General features: G+C 35.3%; 1 protein-coding gene across 21 annotated transcripts in view; it reads right to left on the bottom strand.

Moving 5' to 3' along the window:
• CLOCK (clock circadian regulator) overlaps positions 1–17,554 on the bottom strand; it is a 141,175-nt gene that overhangs the window by 30,140 nt on the left and 93,481 nt on the right. For all 21 annotated transcript variants that reach the window (XR_008912874.1, XM_056802638.1, XM_056802634.1 and 18 more), the window contains 7 exons: positions 13,999–14,119; positions 13,468–13,581; positions 7,167–7,285; positions 5,230–5,312; positions 4,908–5,014; positions 3,678–3,825; positions 3,088–3,163 (listed from right to left, as the gene is read on the bottom strand). Coding sequence is in view for 20 of the 21 variants with exons in the window: in XM_056802638.1 (XP_056658616.1) it covers positions 3,088–3,163; positions 3,678–3,825; positions 4,908–5,014; positions 5,230–5,312; positions 7,167–7,285; positions 13,468–13,581; positions 13,999–14,119 (768 nt within the window). In the remaining variant the exon portion in view is untranslated. The remainder of the gene's footprint in view (positions 1–3,087; positions 3,164–3,677; positions 3,826–4,907; positions 5,015–5,229; positions 5,313–7,166; positions 7,286–13,467; positions 13,582–13,998; positions 14,120–17,554) is intronic.

Below are 17,554 nucleotides of genomic sequence, written 5' to 3' on the forward strand. Positions count from 1 at the left end.
GAGAGGGGTCTGAGGACTGAGGGGGGTTGGAGAGTTTTGGCTCTGGGTGGTTGGAGAGGTGCTCTGAGAAGCTTGCTCTGAAGGAAGCTGAAGGTGGGGGCCTCTGAGACTGTTTCTCCATTTTGGTCACTTGAGTAATAGGGACTGATCTCTTTTCTTTGCCCCAGCTATCTAAGGGCTTGGGCCCTTTGGCCCAGCCTAAACAGAAGGGGTATTTAAGCCCTATTCCCTTCTCTCCCCTTTCTCTCTCCCTCTCTCTCTCTATCTCTAATTCCTTTCTTCCTCCTGTCTGTAATTAAACTCTATAAAAGGTTGACGGCTGACTTGAGTTTTCATTTAGGAATTACATAGCTGAATTCCTTGGCGATCTTAAATTAATATATATCAGTCTTTTAAAAGTGATTTCCTTGTAACACTAGAGAGGCTGCTACAGGAACCTGAGGCTGCTTATTTAATGGAGATAGAACATAGAAATGCTGGGGTACAGGGATGCTGTCACACAGAGATGCTGGTACACAGGGGACATTGCTTATAAGGAACTGCCCTGGGGTTTACTCTGGGGTTTGCCTATTGATCCCTACTGATTGCTGATGGATCAATCTACTTCCTAACCTCCTTCCTCCCTCACTCCCTCCCTTAACCAACCTCTCCCTTTTGCCTCCCACACCTAAATTTTCTTGAAGCCTTTGGCTCCTTCCCTCCCTCCTGAGTTGAACTATAATGAAACTCTAGTTGCTTTCTCAGTCAAGGGATTCACTGGGATAACAGGATGGGAAACTGGGGTAAGAGGGATGAGGAATTTCCCTAATCTAAATGCTATAAATTGAGGGTTTGGGGAGTCACATGTGTGACTCTTAAACAGTTGGAAAGATGGAGGTCAATGGCTTTTCAAGATCTTTCTTCTTCACAAAAAAATCAGTAAGGTCTCTCAGCTTAAAACCAGATAGAAACAAAGTTCAAAGTCTCTAAGTTTTTTTCTTGGCCAGATCAACTCTCTTATAGACCACCAACTCAAAAGCTTCTGACCTGGTTAGCTTCAACTGCTCGGAGCCAAAAACAAAGACCAAAGGCCAAGTCAGCCTCACAACAGTCTCTCAGCCACCTTCAAACCTCCAGGGAGAGAGTGTGTGCCCCAGTCAGAGACAAAATCCAAAAGCCAAGATTTCTCCTCTCAGAGTGTGGCCAGCAAAACCCCAACTGCCCCTCCTGGGGACATTCCATTGGAATCCGGGCTCTTGCATTCTTGCATCTTGGTCCACAAGTCCTGCAAAAACTCTCTCTCATGTCTCTATCACAACATCCAAGATCACTCAGCAGATGTTGATCAAGGCACTAGGCCTCAGCTTCCTTATTAATATGTATGGTGGGGAGGGGAGAAAGAAAGTAGATCAGGATGCAGTCCTTCAATTGTTTTTCCCAATTGCTAGTTGATATAATCATAGAAAACAATGGGGAAAATAACAGACAATGAGGTGTTCAGGTCTTAAATGAAGTGAAAATAGATTTCTACTTCATAATTTCTTTAAGAGGTTTTAAAATATTCAGTAAAACTTGATGAAATTAGAAGGAAACTATCAGCTGACTAAAGGGTATCTCTGTAGTCCTTTTAAAAAGCAGGGCATATACTCTAAACAAAGAGTTTAGGAAGGAGTTAGCTGGAGGAGTGACATTCATGACAACAGAGAGGAGATACAATTAAATATAGAAAAGGGCATTAGCTTTGGAAGTCAGGAATCAAACTGGGCATCAGGCTAAGCCGATGGAGTGCAACTGATTGGCCTGCTTGGCAGAGCTAGTAGGAGGGAGCAAAAGGGACACCACGAGTAGGGAAAGGACATCAGGGATCTGCAGTGCAAGAAATGAGGGTCATGTTGGGTACAAGTGTTCCCTAAGTCTATGTTCTTCATTAGTATCACCTATGTATATGCCCTCTTTTCCTGATGATGTTGTATATATTCATGGAAAGCCATCTCCAGATTTATGAAGGGAAAGTTTCATTACTACTATTCTTACAATCTCATCTCAGTAAAATGTCTCTTAAAGGTAAGGATGCTAGTGGAAGTTTTTAAGCTATAGTTTTAGGAGTATAGGATCCCAGTATACCTTGCACTTAAGTTAAAGGGTTGCACCCAAAGTAGGAGACAACATAAAATATGGGCATTGGATTAGTGTACTTTCAGTTCCAAATCCTATTACCTGAAAAATTGTTAAAAATTTATCACATTTATGTTAATGTTACCAGATTCTTTCCTTTATCCTATAATCATTCTCCCCTAAGCACACACACACACACACACACACAAACTGCGGTGTCCAAGTATCAATGATGTGAAGGGACAAACAACCTCAGAGGGGAATATAGAAAGCATGAAAAATGAAGCTAGAAAAGAAAGAAGGCAGTCAAATCAAAGAGATCCTTTGCAGGAATCATATATATTCCTCACATCTGGAGAAACAACTTCAATGCCATATCACTATCTTCTCTGAGAAAGAAGTGACATGGGAGGATGCATGGACATTCCCATATTAAAAGGACCTCCTTTTAAGATAATTCCCCCCCATGACATAAATGTTTTCATCAAACATTCTGAATACCCTTGCTTAAGGAAGGGAAAAGGGGAAAGAAAAGAGAACTATGTTATGGGTTCTATGCTAAGCAGTTTTTACAATTATCTCATTTGATCCTCTTCAAAGATCATTATCATTGTCAATATATCTATTTTACAGTTGATGAAAATGAGGTAAACAGAAATTGTTACTTGACCAGAGTCACATAACTAGTAAGTGTATAAGAAAATATAATTTAATAATATTATCTTCTTATACCCATGATTCCCAACACATTTTCACCAAATTTCAATAGATCATAGATGACAACAGTCCTGCCATTCCCAAATGCAAAAATTGCATCTCTTTCTCTGAGTTAAGATCTGTTATTTCAATCTTCTCACACCAAACCATTTTCATTTTACAAACAAGAAAATTGAGGAACATAAAAGTTAAATAATTTTAATTTAAAATGATATTTCATAAATCACTCTACTTAATAAAACTATTTTGATTTTTTGTAAATGATAAGAAACATACTTTATCAGCCGCGATCTCAGGAAGAGATTCTTTGATACCAAGTTCTCTTCGTCTTTCAGCCCTAACTTCTGCATAACTAAAGAAAAGAGACAAAAATGTAAGGATACATAATAGTGAATTTTGCTCACTTAAAACATTTATTTTTGGTCTTCACTTGGTCATTTGTGAACTTTTTCTATAACTTTTTCTTTGTACTACATAACATCAAATCCACCTTTATAGTTTTTACTCCCTTTTCAAAAACTGTACTTCTTTTATATAATTCAAAGTTTTTACAGATTAATGAAATTATTACTAATTTAATAGTAGATAAATTAAGAGAAGGTTATTACTGAAAATTTCCCCAGTTTTCTTCTAGAAGCAATTTAGTTGATATATATATATATGTATATTAATAGTCATACTTTCTGCCATAAATTATAAAATGTAATTATAAGGACTGTACTTTTAAAATATTTTATATTACTCCTTCAAGTTTACTAATATTGGTGACTTAAAAACCATAAACTCATTTTATTTCATTTTGATTAACAATATGTTACTAAATTCATTATTAACCATTAACTCAGACTCTCCAAAAGAACTATTACCTTACTACAGTGTGCGTACAGACAATAAACTCTGGCCTTGAATTCCACTGATGATAAGTAATATAGTAATGAGTCTGAAGCCAAATCCACTGTTGCCCTTTTGTCAGGAACCTATAATAACAGGACTTGCCTTTCCCGTATTGCATTACTAGGGGAGAAAAAAAAAACACACACACACACACATACATTTTTTCCTTGATTTACATTTTCACTTATTAGGAATAGATTTTGCCCATAAGCTTATACTTTCTGAAAGAATATATGCAGATTCGACTTCTAATGACTTTGCCTTCTATAGTGATTCATTAAAAAACAAGCCACTCCCAGAGGTAGTTTAGTGACTCAAGCAATTACTGTACCTTCCAAAGAACTTAACTTTGCTATTAATAATTTACTTCAAAAGTTATATAAACATATACATACAAACACATAAATGTGTGAACTCATATATACACACAGCAAGAGGTCTAGCCTTGTCCAGTTTTATATAAACAATTGACTTACAATTAGCTAACCAAGCACATTGTGGATTTCTGCTAATCAAACCAAACTGAGAAGTGAAAGCCACTGTAAATATTAATAGGTTTTCTCATGGCAGGCAGTCCCTGACCAAAACTAAACATCCCAAAATAAATAATATTTTATTTATTCCTAAAACTGCTTCACTAAACAAAATTTTCTATATGAGTTTTGTGATAGACACCATTTAATCTGTTTTTTTTTAGAAAGTTCTATTCAATCAGCATAGGGAAGTGAAGACTTAAACATAAAATTTAGTTTTTAAAATTGAAGTCAGATGATAGCTCAATAGATCATTTTTTAAAAATAAAAATGTTAATACATTATTTTAAAAAATCATAAGCAAAGAAAATATGTTTATAGATGGATCTCAGTGGATATTGTATGCCTTCATAAATCTGTATTTCATGACAGTACTAAGTAGCCTAAAAAATCAATTCAATTTCCAAAGGAATTTTCTTAGTTTCATCCGAAGGGTGGAACTTACAAACTATTAGAGGGATTCATTATGATGTGCCACTTAATATACAATAACTGAAAATGAACTTTATTATTTATGGCCCTTATTTGCTATCTCAATGAACATATAAATATGCAGTGAAATTTTACTCAGATACTAAAAACTAGTAAGCATATCCTCTTTTATTAAGGCAGGATTTCAACTGTTGAGAAAATAGTTATGAATGCAGTGAAATATTAACATCTACTTACAATGCTCATGGCATTTTGCCAAATTTTCTAGGTCATCCACATGATAATAATCATACCCTGATGTCCCCAGAACTTCAAATGGCAAATATCCTATTATGGGAGGTGCCCTAGATTATGCATTAAAAAGAAAACAAACAAACAGTAATATTATCTTATTTTGACAAAACCATTTAGCTAATAAAATCTATTAGCATATACTTTTTGGAAAAAGAGTAAAAATTCTGAAGTAGATTCTGATTAGTTAAGTATAAATAGCTTTTGAAACCACAGCAATTTGAAAAAAATATAATATCTATTGTCCTAAAAATTTTCAAAGGACTACCTGTGATCTAGGAAGAGAAACTTCCATTCTAAACTATGCCTAGATGTGAACTCTTCATTGGGCTCTTCAACAGTGCACATTTCCTATAAATAAGAAGAAAAAAAAGATGGATCATAATTTAGAAATGTTTTTCTGAGTAATTCAGAATGATCTTGATCTTATACATTATCATAAAAACACTAGATGGCATTGTATGATAAATGAACATTTTAAAAAAGTTTTAGGACAAAGGTAATCCTGGCAGATTGTGAGGGGACTAAAATATATTTCTAATGCTGACATAGGTATGAAAAATGGAGTAAAAGACCTCATTAAAGGCATATATTGAGAATAAGAGATAACAGTGGAATGGTCTAGTGTTAGCTCTTAGAAATTAAAGGAACGAGATGAAAGTGAACACTTGGTGGACTTTATGGAGGACTTACAATATGACGTGAAAAGTACATGTTCAGAGATCAGTACAATTTTGTAGCATATGGAGAAGCAGCACTGAACAGGTTATGTGGCCTAAGTAGGAAAAGCTACTAAATATCTCCATTAAGTGTTAAAGTCCTTTATCCATCTATATGGTTTAGGTTATCAAAGAGAATAATAAGGACAAATCCCAGAAGCCCATGGCCATTACTACTCCTAGGCCCTGGGAGAAGAAAATGAATGGAAGGGTCTTCTGGCAACAAGAATTGCCACCAAATTAGTTTTGGGGGAATGATAGCAAGGTCAGTTGTGACTCTGATACTTATCAACTACTACCACAATTTCTTGGGAGATATAGAACAAGACAAGGTATAGATTTGAAAGACTTAGGCATCCATCGTTAAGAATTAGAGGAAGGAAAAGAAAGGAGAAAGTAATTTTACTGGTAAATTAAGCTATTAGTTTCTGAAGGAAACATTTATACTCATGGATGCTTTGGTGAGCTCCTATCAAATCACAGGTAGAATAAACTGTCAATAATCAACATTTGGACTTTCTATTATAAATTGTCTGAGACAAACAAGATCATATAATTTCAGGGTTGGAAGGACTTTTGTTAACAGCCAAAGTCCAACCTCTTATTTTATAAGTGAGAAACCCGAGGTCTGAAAAGTTCTGATTTGATTTACCCCCAATCATACAGATCCTATATTCCTAGAACTTAAATCCTGGTTCCAGCTTCACCTTTCTTCTAGAATATGTCAAGTTCATCTTCTCACTTTTAGTTGTTTTATTTCCTATGAATGTGAATTCAACTTACTAATAAAGTAAGAAATAATTCATTAATAAAATGAGAAGGTAAATTCATAGCAAATAAGTTATTGTTGGCATTTCAAAATATAGTTAATATTTTAAAAATCATCTCTTCAAGATTATGCAGACTATGGCTCCTCCTCACCAGGGCTAAGAACTAACTAGATTGTTATAAAAATATCATGGTATTCTAAAAATGCAGACACTAGTAAGTAACAACATGTAATTAAAGTATACATGGTTTGCCACAATGATTTAAAGCAACAACTATGGTATAGTAAAAGGCCAACTAGACAAGGAGTTTCACCCAGTACCCATATATTGGTTATCCCAGTGCCCTTGGGCCCTAGGGAAAATCATTTAACCTCAGAGCCTGAGCTTCCTCAGTTGTGAAATGGGATATTCTTTGTATTAATTCATTCACAAGGCTGTTGTAAGGATAAAATTTTAGAAGCATTAAAACGCCATATAAAGACAAATGATCATAACTGGAAAAATGATATAACCAAATAATAATAATAATAATGATAAGGTTTAAGCAACTAGCTGCTAAGAAAATATTATGATTACACATACTCAACAATTCATGATTTCCAGACTTCAATGGATTTCAGTCAGTTTTTATTATTCTAGAAATAGAAAATAATGCAGATAGTTCAAATGACAGGCTGAAATCATATGCTATGTGGGAAGCAAAATTCTAAACATACCTTAATGAACTGAGGTGTAGCTAACCTAACAGTAGCTACAAAACAAATTCTATCTTCATATGAAGGCCTATGGGATCGTTGTATGGTTCCTTCAAAACCATTGTGTGATGAACTGGATACTGAATGAATGACAAAGAAAAAAAAAACATCAGCAGTTATTTCATCTATTTTAAATTTCTATTCTCTTTGTCAATGCCATTCAATTAAACATTTACTAGCCATCTGCTTTAAGATGAGCACAGTGATAGGTGCTAAAGGTTATAAGTTTCTATGGCCTAGATCCTTTCTTCCCAGAGTTGACAGCCTATTACAGGAATAATTAATATATAGATAACTACAAGCTACTATAAAATATCTCTCTTAATATAGATGTAGTAGGTCTGAGAAGAAAAAGGTCATTTCCAGACTGATCAGAGGGAGACTTGATGAAGCAAGGGTAATTTGAACTGAGTTTTAAAGGAGGCACAGGACTTCACCAGGGGAAGAAGTTGAAGAGAAAGACATTCCAGACACAGGGTCAGCCTAAGCAAAGCAACAGAGATGGAGAAATGGGGTAGGGAATAGAAGTCAAAATAACCTGGAGCATTAAGCATATAAAGGGAAGCATAAGGTAAGGATGGAAAAGTAGGTGTGATATCTGCTTGTAGAAGGCCTTGAATGACTGGCAAAAAAGAGGTTAAATTTTCTTTAAATATTTTTTAAGATTTTACCTATTTATTTTTTTTCAGTCACCTGTAGAAACAATTCTTAATAATTTTTTTCTGACATTTTAGGATTTGGATTTTCTCCCTCTCTTTCTTCTGGTCCCTATCCCAGGCAGAAAACAGTCTGATAAAGGTTATGCTAGTTTTTTTCATAGAATACACATTTCTATATTACTCATGCTGTGATAGAAGTCATATACTGTTAGATTTAAAATGGTTGAGGTCTTAAACTGTAGTGATTAAAACAGTGGAAGATATAAATTGTGATAGATATAACAGAGGGTGAGTAAATTTGACCGCAGAAAATATGTGTCTTGGTTTGTAAATCAAATATAAGGTGGTCGCCAGGGAAATATTCCCAATTATTCAAATACCCAAGTCAACTGGGTTTTATAGAGATTTTTAATTAATAATATAATGAGGAATTAGAGAAAGAGAGAAAGAGTAGGAAAGGAATAATTATGAAGGGCCTCAAGCCAATATGGCCTAGACCTGAGTCTTAAGAGAGAGAATCAGTCAATCAGTCTTTTAACACTCACCACAAGGTCTGCCTAAACAAGGATTCTAGTGACACCAGGCCAGCTCCATCTCAGCTGACATCACCAGAGAGATCTTCCAGCCAGAGACTGTTCCAAAAGGCCTCTCTCCAGAGCCTCCAGAGGGACAGAGTCCCCTTAGAGGAGCTCCAGCGAGACCTCCTTAGAGATTGTCCTCCAAGAGCTTCCCTTCTCCAGAGCCTCTCTCAAGAGATTCTTCCCAAGCGGTCCTCATCAGAGATCCTCCAAAAGGAATTCCTCCAAAAGGATCTCCCCTCAAGAGATTCTGCTTTTTCTTATATAGGGGTTTTTCTCCCATGTCACCTCCCCTAAGTCCCTACATCTACCAATTACTGTAGACGCTTTCCAAAGGACTGCCCATCTAAATTCCTGCTAAGTCGACCAATCTCCTCAGTAAGTCTGAATCAGAAAAAATGCTGATGTGTCGACCAATCTCCTCAGTAAGCCTGAATGAGAGAAAACACAGCTGAGTCGACTAATCTCATCAAGAAAAAACTTGCCCGACCCTTTTAGGTACCTAGCATCCCATTGTATCAATTCTAAAAACAGGCCTGGCTCAAAGAACTCCTTGCTTTATTATAAGCATGGGTCCAAGTACTTTCATTGTTTAGCAAGGAGTTTTCTCTCCTAAGGCAGTCTTAAGTAAGGGTAGAGTAGGGGTCCTCCCATAGCAAGGAGTTTTCTCCCCTAAAGCAGTCTTAAGTATAGTTGGAGTAGAGGTCCTCCCATTTCTGATCCTGGCGAGTTCTCACATCAAAATGGGGAATGTTTCTCAGTAGGGAATTTGTTCCAATTAAGAATTCCCCGATGGGGAAATTTTTAACATTCACAAGTCTGAGAGATTTCAAGATTTACAATACCACACATACAATAAAGAACTTATAAGGGAAGTACAGTAGAAGATGGCATGCTTTGATCTACTGTAAACCTCAAAATTCCTTAGACTTATAAATGTTGGAAATTTCACCATTGGGATATTTCATACTTGGAAAATTTCTTACTGATAGTCTATTGGAATGGGAACCCCATTGGCATGGGAGGTTCCTTCTCTTCCCTTCTTCAGATTACTTTAGGACAGAAACCTTTTGCTGAACAATGGAAAGGACTTTGACCTATGCTTAAGCATAGAACAGGAATTTCTTTGAATCATGATTGATTTTAGAATTGATACAATGGAGATACTTGGAATAAATCTCCACCCTATTCAGTCCTAACAGGATTGAGTAAGGGCTGCAGCCTAGATCAAAGATTTAATCATTTGAAAATATGACCTTCAACAGACATGTGCAAAAGCCAGAAACCTCTGGGCGGTCCTGGGTTAAGCGAGAGCCTCCATTGGCACAGGGAAATTGATGAACAGTGATTGGTAGATGGGAGAACTGAGAGGAGGAACTTGGATGGTTTCCTTAAAGATAGGAGGGTCTGGAGACTTGAGAGAGTTGAGGAGTTTGGTCGGGGTGATTGCGGTGGACTCTCGGGGAAGCCTGCTCTGAAGGAAGCTGAAGGTGGGGCCCTCTGAGACTGTTTCTCCATTTTGGTCACGTGAGTGATAGGGACTGATCTCTTTTCTTTGCCCCAGCTATCTAAGGGCTTGGGCCTTTTGGCCCAGCCTAAACAGAAGGGGTATTTAAGCCCTATTTCCCTTCTCTCCCTTTTTCTCTCTCTCTATCTCTAATTCCTTTCTTACTCCTATTGTAATTAAACTCCATAAAAGATTGACTGCAAACTTGAGTTTTCATTTAGGAATTACATAGCTGAATTCCTTGGCGACCTTAATTAATATATATCAGTCTTTTAAAATGATTCCCTTGTTACATTGTGGCGACCACGAAGGGACCAATGTAACAAGGGAATCATTATTAGAGATAGAGAGAAAGAAAAAGGGAGAGAAGGGAATAGGGCTTAAATACCCCTTCTGTTTAGGCTGGGTCAAAAGGCCCAAGCCCTTAGATAGCTGGGGCAAAGAAAAGAGATCAGTCCCTATCACTCACGTGACCAAAATGGAGAAACAGTCTCAGAGGGCCCCACCTTCAGCTTCCTTCAGAGCAGGCTTCCCCGAGAGTCCACCGCAATCACCCCGACCAAACTCCTCAACTCTCTCAAGTCTCCAGACCCTCCTATCTTTAAGGAAACCATCCAAGTTCCTCCTCTCAGTTCTCCCATCTACCAATCACTGTTCATCAATTTCCCTGTGCCAATGGAGGCTCTCGCTTAACCCAGGACCGCCCAGAGGTTTCTGGCTTTTGCACATGTCTGTTGAAGGTCATATTTTCAAATGATTAAATCTTTGATCTAGGCTGCAGCCCTTACTCAATCCTGTTAGGACTGAATAGGGTGGAGATTTATTCCAAGTATCTCCATTGTATCAATTCTAAAATCAATCATGATTCAAAGAAATTCCTGTTCTATGCTTAAGCATAGGTCAAAGTCCTTTCCATTGTTCAGCAAAAGGTTTCTGTCCTAAAGTAATCTGAAGAAGGGAAGAGAAGGAACCTCCCATGCCAATGGGGTTCCCATTCCAATAGACTATCAGTAAGAAATTTTCCAAGTATGAAATATCCCAATGGTGAAATTTCCAACATTTATAAGTCTAAGGAATTTTGAGGTTTACACTACAATCAGACTCCAACAGTTGTTTTGGCTGTGGCATTCTTCATCATGGGTCCCTTGTGAATATCATAAGAACTCACTTAGCTGATAATGGTTTAGTCCTTCGCAGTTGATTATTATATAATATTTCTGTTCCTGTATATATATTGTTCCCCTGGTTCTGCTCACTTCATTTTGCATCAGTTCACATAAGTCTTTCCAGGTTTTTCTGAACTCATCCTGTTTATTATTTGTTATGGCACAATTGTATTTCATTACAACTATATACCATAACTTCTTCATTCATTCTCCAAGTGATGTGTAACCTCTCAGTTTCCAATTCTTTGCCACTACAAAAAGAGCTGATAAAAATACCAAAGTACAGGTAGTTCCTTTCCCTTTAACTCTGATCTCTTTGAGATAAAGACACAGTTGTGGTATTGCTGGATCAAAGGGTATACATAGTTTTAGGAATCTTTAGGAATGCTTCCCTATTGCCCTCTTGAATGGTTATATTAGTTCACAGTTCCACCAACAGTGTATTAGCGTCCCAGTTTTTCCACATCTCCTCCAACATTTGCCATTTTATTTTTTGGTCATGTTAGCCAATTTGATAAGTGTGAAGTGGTATCAGAGTTTTTAAATTTGCATTTCTCTAATAGTGACTTGAAGCATTTTTTCATATGACTATAGTTTTAATTTCTTCATCTGAGAACTGCCTACTCGTATACTTTGACAATTTTTCAATTGAGGAATGCTTTACATTCTTATAAATTTGTCTCAGTTCTCTATATATTTGAAAAATTAAGACTTTCTTAAAGCCATTTGCAATAAAATTTTCCCTCAAATTTGTTGTTTCCCTTCTAATCTTGGTTGCATTGGTTTTGTTCGTACAAACTTTTAAATTTAATGTAATCAAAATTATCCATTTCACTTTTCATTATGTTCTCCATGTCTTGTTTGGTCATAAATTCTTCCTTTATCCATAAGTCTGGCAGGTAAACATTTTTTGTATTCCTCTAATTTGTTCATGTTGTTACCCTTAATTTCTACATCAAGTTTTCATTTAGATTTTATCCTGGTATATAGTGGCTAAATTTCATTTGGTAAGCAGGAGAAGGTGCCAAAGATTTCTGAGCAAGAATTCTATAACTATATAAGATAAATAAGGAACTTATATGAAAAACAGGTTGAGATAGGAAGCATGCTGATAGAGGAGAAAATCCATTAGGAGATTTTATATATATGTGTATATGTATAAAGAGAGAGAGAGGTGATTTGAAACATAAAGGTTTTAAAACCTGGGATTTGGTGTCACTGTAAAAAATAGTAAATTTATAGGAAGAAGCAGGTTGGGGGAGAATAAAAATAACTGGATTGATTATGGTGCTACTGGCACTCTGAAGGAGATATATCATATAAACAGATAGAGAAGCAGGTCAGTAGGAGAAAAAAGTTTCGGGAGTTTTTTGGATGTTGTTGATAGTTGAATCCAGAAGAATCAATGAAATTGCCAAGCCAGAATATGCTATATCTGAATATATGACAGAAAAGAACATCCAGAAGAAGGTGATGGTCAACAATATGAAATGCTACAGAGTTGAAGGATGATGAGAAAAGAAAAAAAGCTATTAGACTGGTGAACCAGCAGTCATCAGTGACCTGTAAAAAAAGTTTTAGTAAAATATCTGGGGTGAGGCAAAGATCCAATTTGGAAGTCAGAATATAAGAGGGTGAGGATTATACATTTAAAGCTAAAAGAGACCTTGGAAATAATTTCATTTTACAGATGAAAATCTGAGGACCAAAGTGGTTAAATAACTTGACCAAAGCCACACAAGCAAGACAGGTGTTATGAGAAGTAGAGGTTTAGATAAAACTTTTTGAAGTTTGATAATGGAGAGAAAGATGGGATTTTATCTGAAGAACATATAAGGGCTTAAAAGTTAAGTTTTGGAGGGAATATACTTGAAGGAAAGTGTAACAGAGTCAGTAGAGGAAGAGGAAGATACCTGAAATAAAGGGAACAATTTCTAGAGGAAGGTCCTAGAGGAGGTGAAAAGACTAGGACTAAGATCTTGGCATAGAAGTACATCTTAGTGAGAAATATGTATACCTCTTTCTCTCTGGCATCAGAATAAAATGAGGAATTGCTGAAAATGGTATGATTTTTAGGAAATTGAGAAATGTCAGGTCAGGTATCCTCAAATGACTCATGGAAGGAGAATTTTATGTCATCTCTAAGTGTGGAGTTAGGAGTATGGAGAAGAAAGAGGAAAAGCTTGGAAATGGTCATTGTGGGCAATGAGAACAGCAAGTAAATAAGAATGACAGGATTCATAAATAGCAGTAAAGCTTAGGCTGAGGTTAGCCACTATAAATTTATAAAGTATAAATCCTTTAATATCAAATTAAACATTCCCATATAAAAAGCCTCCTCTAAGAACTTACCATTGTTCAAAGATTTGAAATTTCCTATAAACTTCACAAATTCATAAGTGGGTGGTTCTTTTGGATCTATTGTTCCTCGGAGCATATGGCAACCAAATTCAAGTTGATTTTTTGCTGAAAGGCATAACATGCATTACTAATTAAAATATACTTTTAAATATACAGTTGGCCCTCCCTCCCTCCCCCTTCTAGCTACCATACAAATGCATTCATTTTGATGTCAAATTCCTTGAACTTGTCCCTTCCTGTTTTTTTCACTTTTTAGTCTTCCATTTCTCCCTTAACCCAATATAATGTGATTTCCACACTCATCACTCTACTAAAAATGCCCTCTTAAATGTTACTGATGACTTCCTTCTTGTCACTTTATAATGTAATTTAGAAAACAATTATTGGATTCAATATAATCTAAGAAACATCAAATTATTTGTATTATAAAGGTGGAAAAAGTACAGAAAAATGTCACTGACACAACTATAATATTTGTCTGAATCCTTTTTAAATAGAAAAAAATTACGATCCACCACTTACATTTTAAATATTCTGGTGTTAATGAATCACTTTCCAGCAGATGAGTAGACAATATTTTATAAACTTCTGAATGTTCCCCTTCTGGGATAAAATTAAATATACTTTGATCCACAAGATCAGACTAAAAAAAGGAGGATTTAAAACAATTATAATTCATTCAAGTACATTCTAAAAGTGTCACAGTTCATTAAATGACAAAGAAAAGCATATAATCAACTTTTAACTATGTCACTTCTTCTAAGTTTCCACCCAACTTGACTGCCTGAGACAGTATTAAACAATAAATGCTTGTTGACTAACTGAAAAGAGGCAGTCTCCCCCCACCCCTCTTCTTTTGAAAAACTGAAATCTACATCAGATAGAATAATGATCAATAAATCCACAAGAACTATAGGAAACCTAGAAATAACGAAGCAAGAGATTAAAAAAAAGAAAAATATTCTGAACAAAAGAACTGGAAATGTGTAGAATCTATTATATGCTTGAAACAAGTAGTATGAAATGTAGATTCTAGTATAAATATACAATCCTTTTTTATGGAAATGTTCTTTTTTGAAGCCTAAACTTAAAACTTTTAAAAAAGATTATAGATATCAACATTGATGTGGATAATAAGATTCTAAATAATAATCCGTTTAACTAAGAGTGGGTCTTTTTCATCAGGATACAGCTCACAAGAATTCTAATTTTCCTTCCCCAAACCTAGAAATGCATCTCTAAATTGCTTTTCCAATCATTTTTGATATAAAAACAATTTTTAAAAATCAGTTGTTGATTTTAAATGAGTACATAATTCTTTTTATAGGCAAATATATTATTTCATATATATGTATATATATGTGCAGGTACATATGAATGTAAAAATATTGCTACTCCTATATATCATCTATCTGAACCCAAAGGACTTTCAACTAAAATAATACTAAATGTCTTCAAGAAATAAATATTTAAACTGTCACAACCACATCTAGAAAGATCTTTGAGTGAAATTTTGAATGAAACTCAATTAATAGTGATGTCTTTCTTTGGTATATTTATAAGCCTATAATCTCAAGAGACCCAAGACTTACATATACTCTGAATCCCACCGCTAACTTTAAAAAAAAAAAAAAACTTAATAAAACTTGAAATCAGGATCTTTAATAAAAATGACATTATTACTATGGCTTTGAAAAGTGATGAAAAGACTAGTATTTTGTTAGGTTGAATCTAATATGCTTTCTCTTCTTGGATTATCTTTCATCTACTCTATATGTATCTTGTAGGTATCTATGTACATGTCTTCATTTACAGTATAAGCTCCTGGAGAGCAGGGCCTGTTTGTCTTTCATCACCACTGCTTAGCATAGTGCCTGGTAAGTTAATAAATGCTTGTTGATTGATATATTTTAAACTGGTAAGTTTGTCTGGGTTGATATGTTAAATCTGTGACCAAGGTCTCTATTTCCATCAAGTACCAAAATCTCTGAAGAAGAAAAAAATTTGTGGCGAGAGCTGCCCTCAGGAAAAATGTCTTATGTTTTAGGCATTATCTTGCCTGCCCTTTGGTTGGCAGCTATATTATACCCAAATTCCCCAAGCATTTTAGTCTATGTCCCATTCCCACGAGAGCTTGCTTTAAGAGTTGTTAAAATTGGACAATGGTAAGATAAACAAACCAAAGCTCAAACATTGCTTTAATTATGTCACTTCCTCAATTAAAACTTTCAGCTTCTTTCAATTTACTACCAAAAAAAAGTTGTCTCCTTTACATAGCTTCAAAATTTTCTGCAATATTCTTAAATATTCTCCTCTTTAACCTTTCCACCTCAATTATATGCCTGGTACATATCATTTTTGAACCCTTGTTCATACTGTTTCCCTGGACTGAAATACCTTCCCATCCCACTTCAATGATATGAAACTTGGTTCATCCATCAAAGACAAAACCCAATTCCTACTTTCTCTGTGGTTATCCTGACCACTTCAGATATTGTCCCAAGTACCCTAAGCCTATGGAGTTCTCTTTCTTCCAAGTCCTATAATGTTTCTGTCAATGTCATGTGCCCCTCATTTGGCACTTACCATTATCATATGTTTTGTATCTAGTATCTATATTTATATTTGAAGACAGATAATTCACAAAATACATACATGTATACATACTTTGTCTATATTTGATACTAGAATATATTAGTTGGAAGTAGAGACTATGCCTAAAATGATTCTTTGAACCAAAACACACAAAAGATGTTTGCTGACTACAATATTAGGGATTATGGAATAATAACTATTCTATGTAATGTGAACAGAATTCCAAATAAGAAAAATTTGATGTTGGTAGTACTTTTATCTCTAAAATATTAAATTAGAGTCATCAAGACAAAACCTGTGATTTCACTGGTAAAGGAACCATTCAAGTGAAGAAACTCCCTCTTTCAATACAGTTTCTCATTGTTTCTGGATTTTATTAGAGTTTCAGTGAGAGTTTGTGATTTGCCCAGATTAATATGTGTCAGAAGTAGGACTGACATTTCTGCTTTGCTTCAAGGCTAGCGCTCTCTCTCTCTCTCTCTCTCTCTCTCTCTCTCTCTCTCTCTCTCTCTCTCTCTCTCTCTCTCTCTCTCTCTCTCTCTCTCTCTCTCTCTCTCTCTCCTCCTCCTCCTCTCCACTAACACTAATTGTTGATATATTAAAAATATTATGTAGCAAATTTTTAAAATAAAAAGAGGAAAAATTTTTAAATAAAGGACAGATTGTCCCCATTGTTTGTACAATCCCAATGAATCAATTTTTATGGGTTCTTGTTTGCCAGTACACTTTAGGCCTAAAAATGTACCATAGCCAAAATAGTTTAGGACTTGCTGAGCTGGGTGTTATCCCTTCCAAAGCTACCTGCACTTCTGCTAAAGGGCTCTTGACTCTTGAAGACTGATAAGCCTGGAAGACACAGAAATTAATTTATGATACTGGAATTTTAGATACCTTGACAAACCTGTACAATACTCATTTACTCATAAGGTTGGTCCTAACTACAGGACACAAGACAGGAGACCAGTAAGGCAGAAATGTCAGAGATATGTGCAAGGCAATAATAGAAGCACTAGATTTATAGTCAGATCCTGGATTAGAATCTTGGCTCTGCTACTTAATTACTAGTTTGATGTTAGATGAGTTACTTAATCTCTCAACCTAAATATCCTCATCTGAAAATGAGGGGGTTAAACTAAATAATTCTCCAATCTTAAAATTCTATAAGACATAGAGTCTAAAAAAGACACTGACTGTCATTGAAATGTTTTGAATCAATCAAACATTTGCCTTTCATAGTCTTAACAGGACCTTTGTGTCTGCAAAGGAGGTCAGAATTTTCTTTTGTGGATAAAATGTACATTCTCTTCATAAGCATAAACCAAAACTCTAGAGATGTGGGTTTTGTTTTGTTTTTTTTTTTAGCCAAAATAAAACTAGTAAAAGTGCCAACATTAATTTTGACTTGATATAAACCATGAAAAAGATACATGCAACAAGATACTAATTAAAAGAAAACAGTCAGGCTTTTTTTTTTTATATTGCT

Source organism: Monodelphis domestica, chromosome 6, assembly GCF_027887165.1.
Source record: "Monodelphis domestica isolate mMonDom1 chromosome 6, mMonDom1.pri, whole genome shotgun sequence".
NCBI lineage: Eukaryota > Metazoa > Chordata > Mammalia > Didelphimorphia > Didelphidae > Monodelphis > Monodelphis domestica.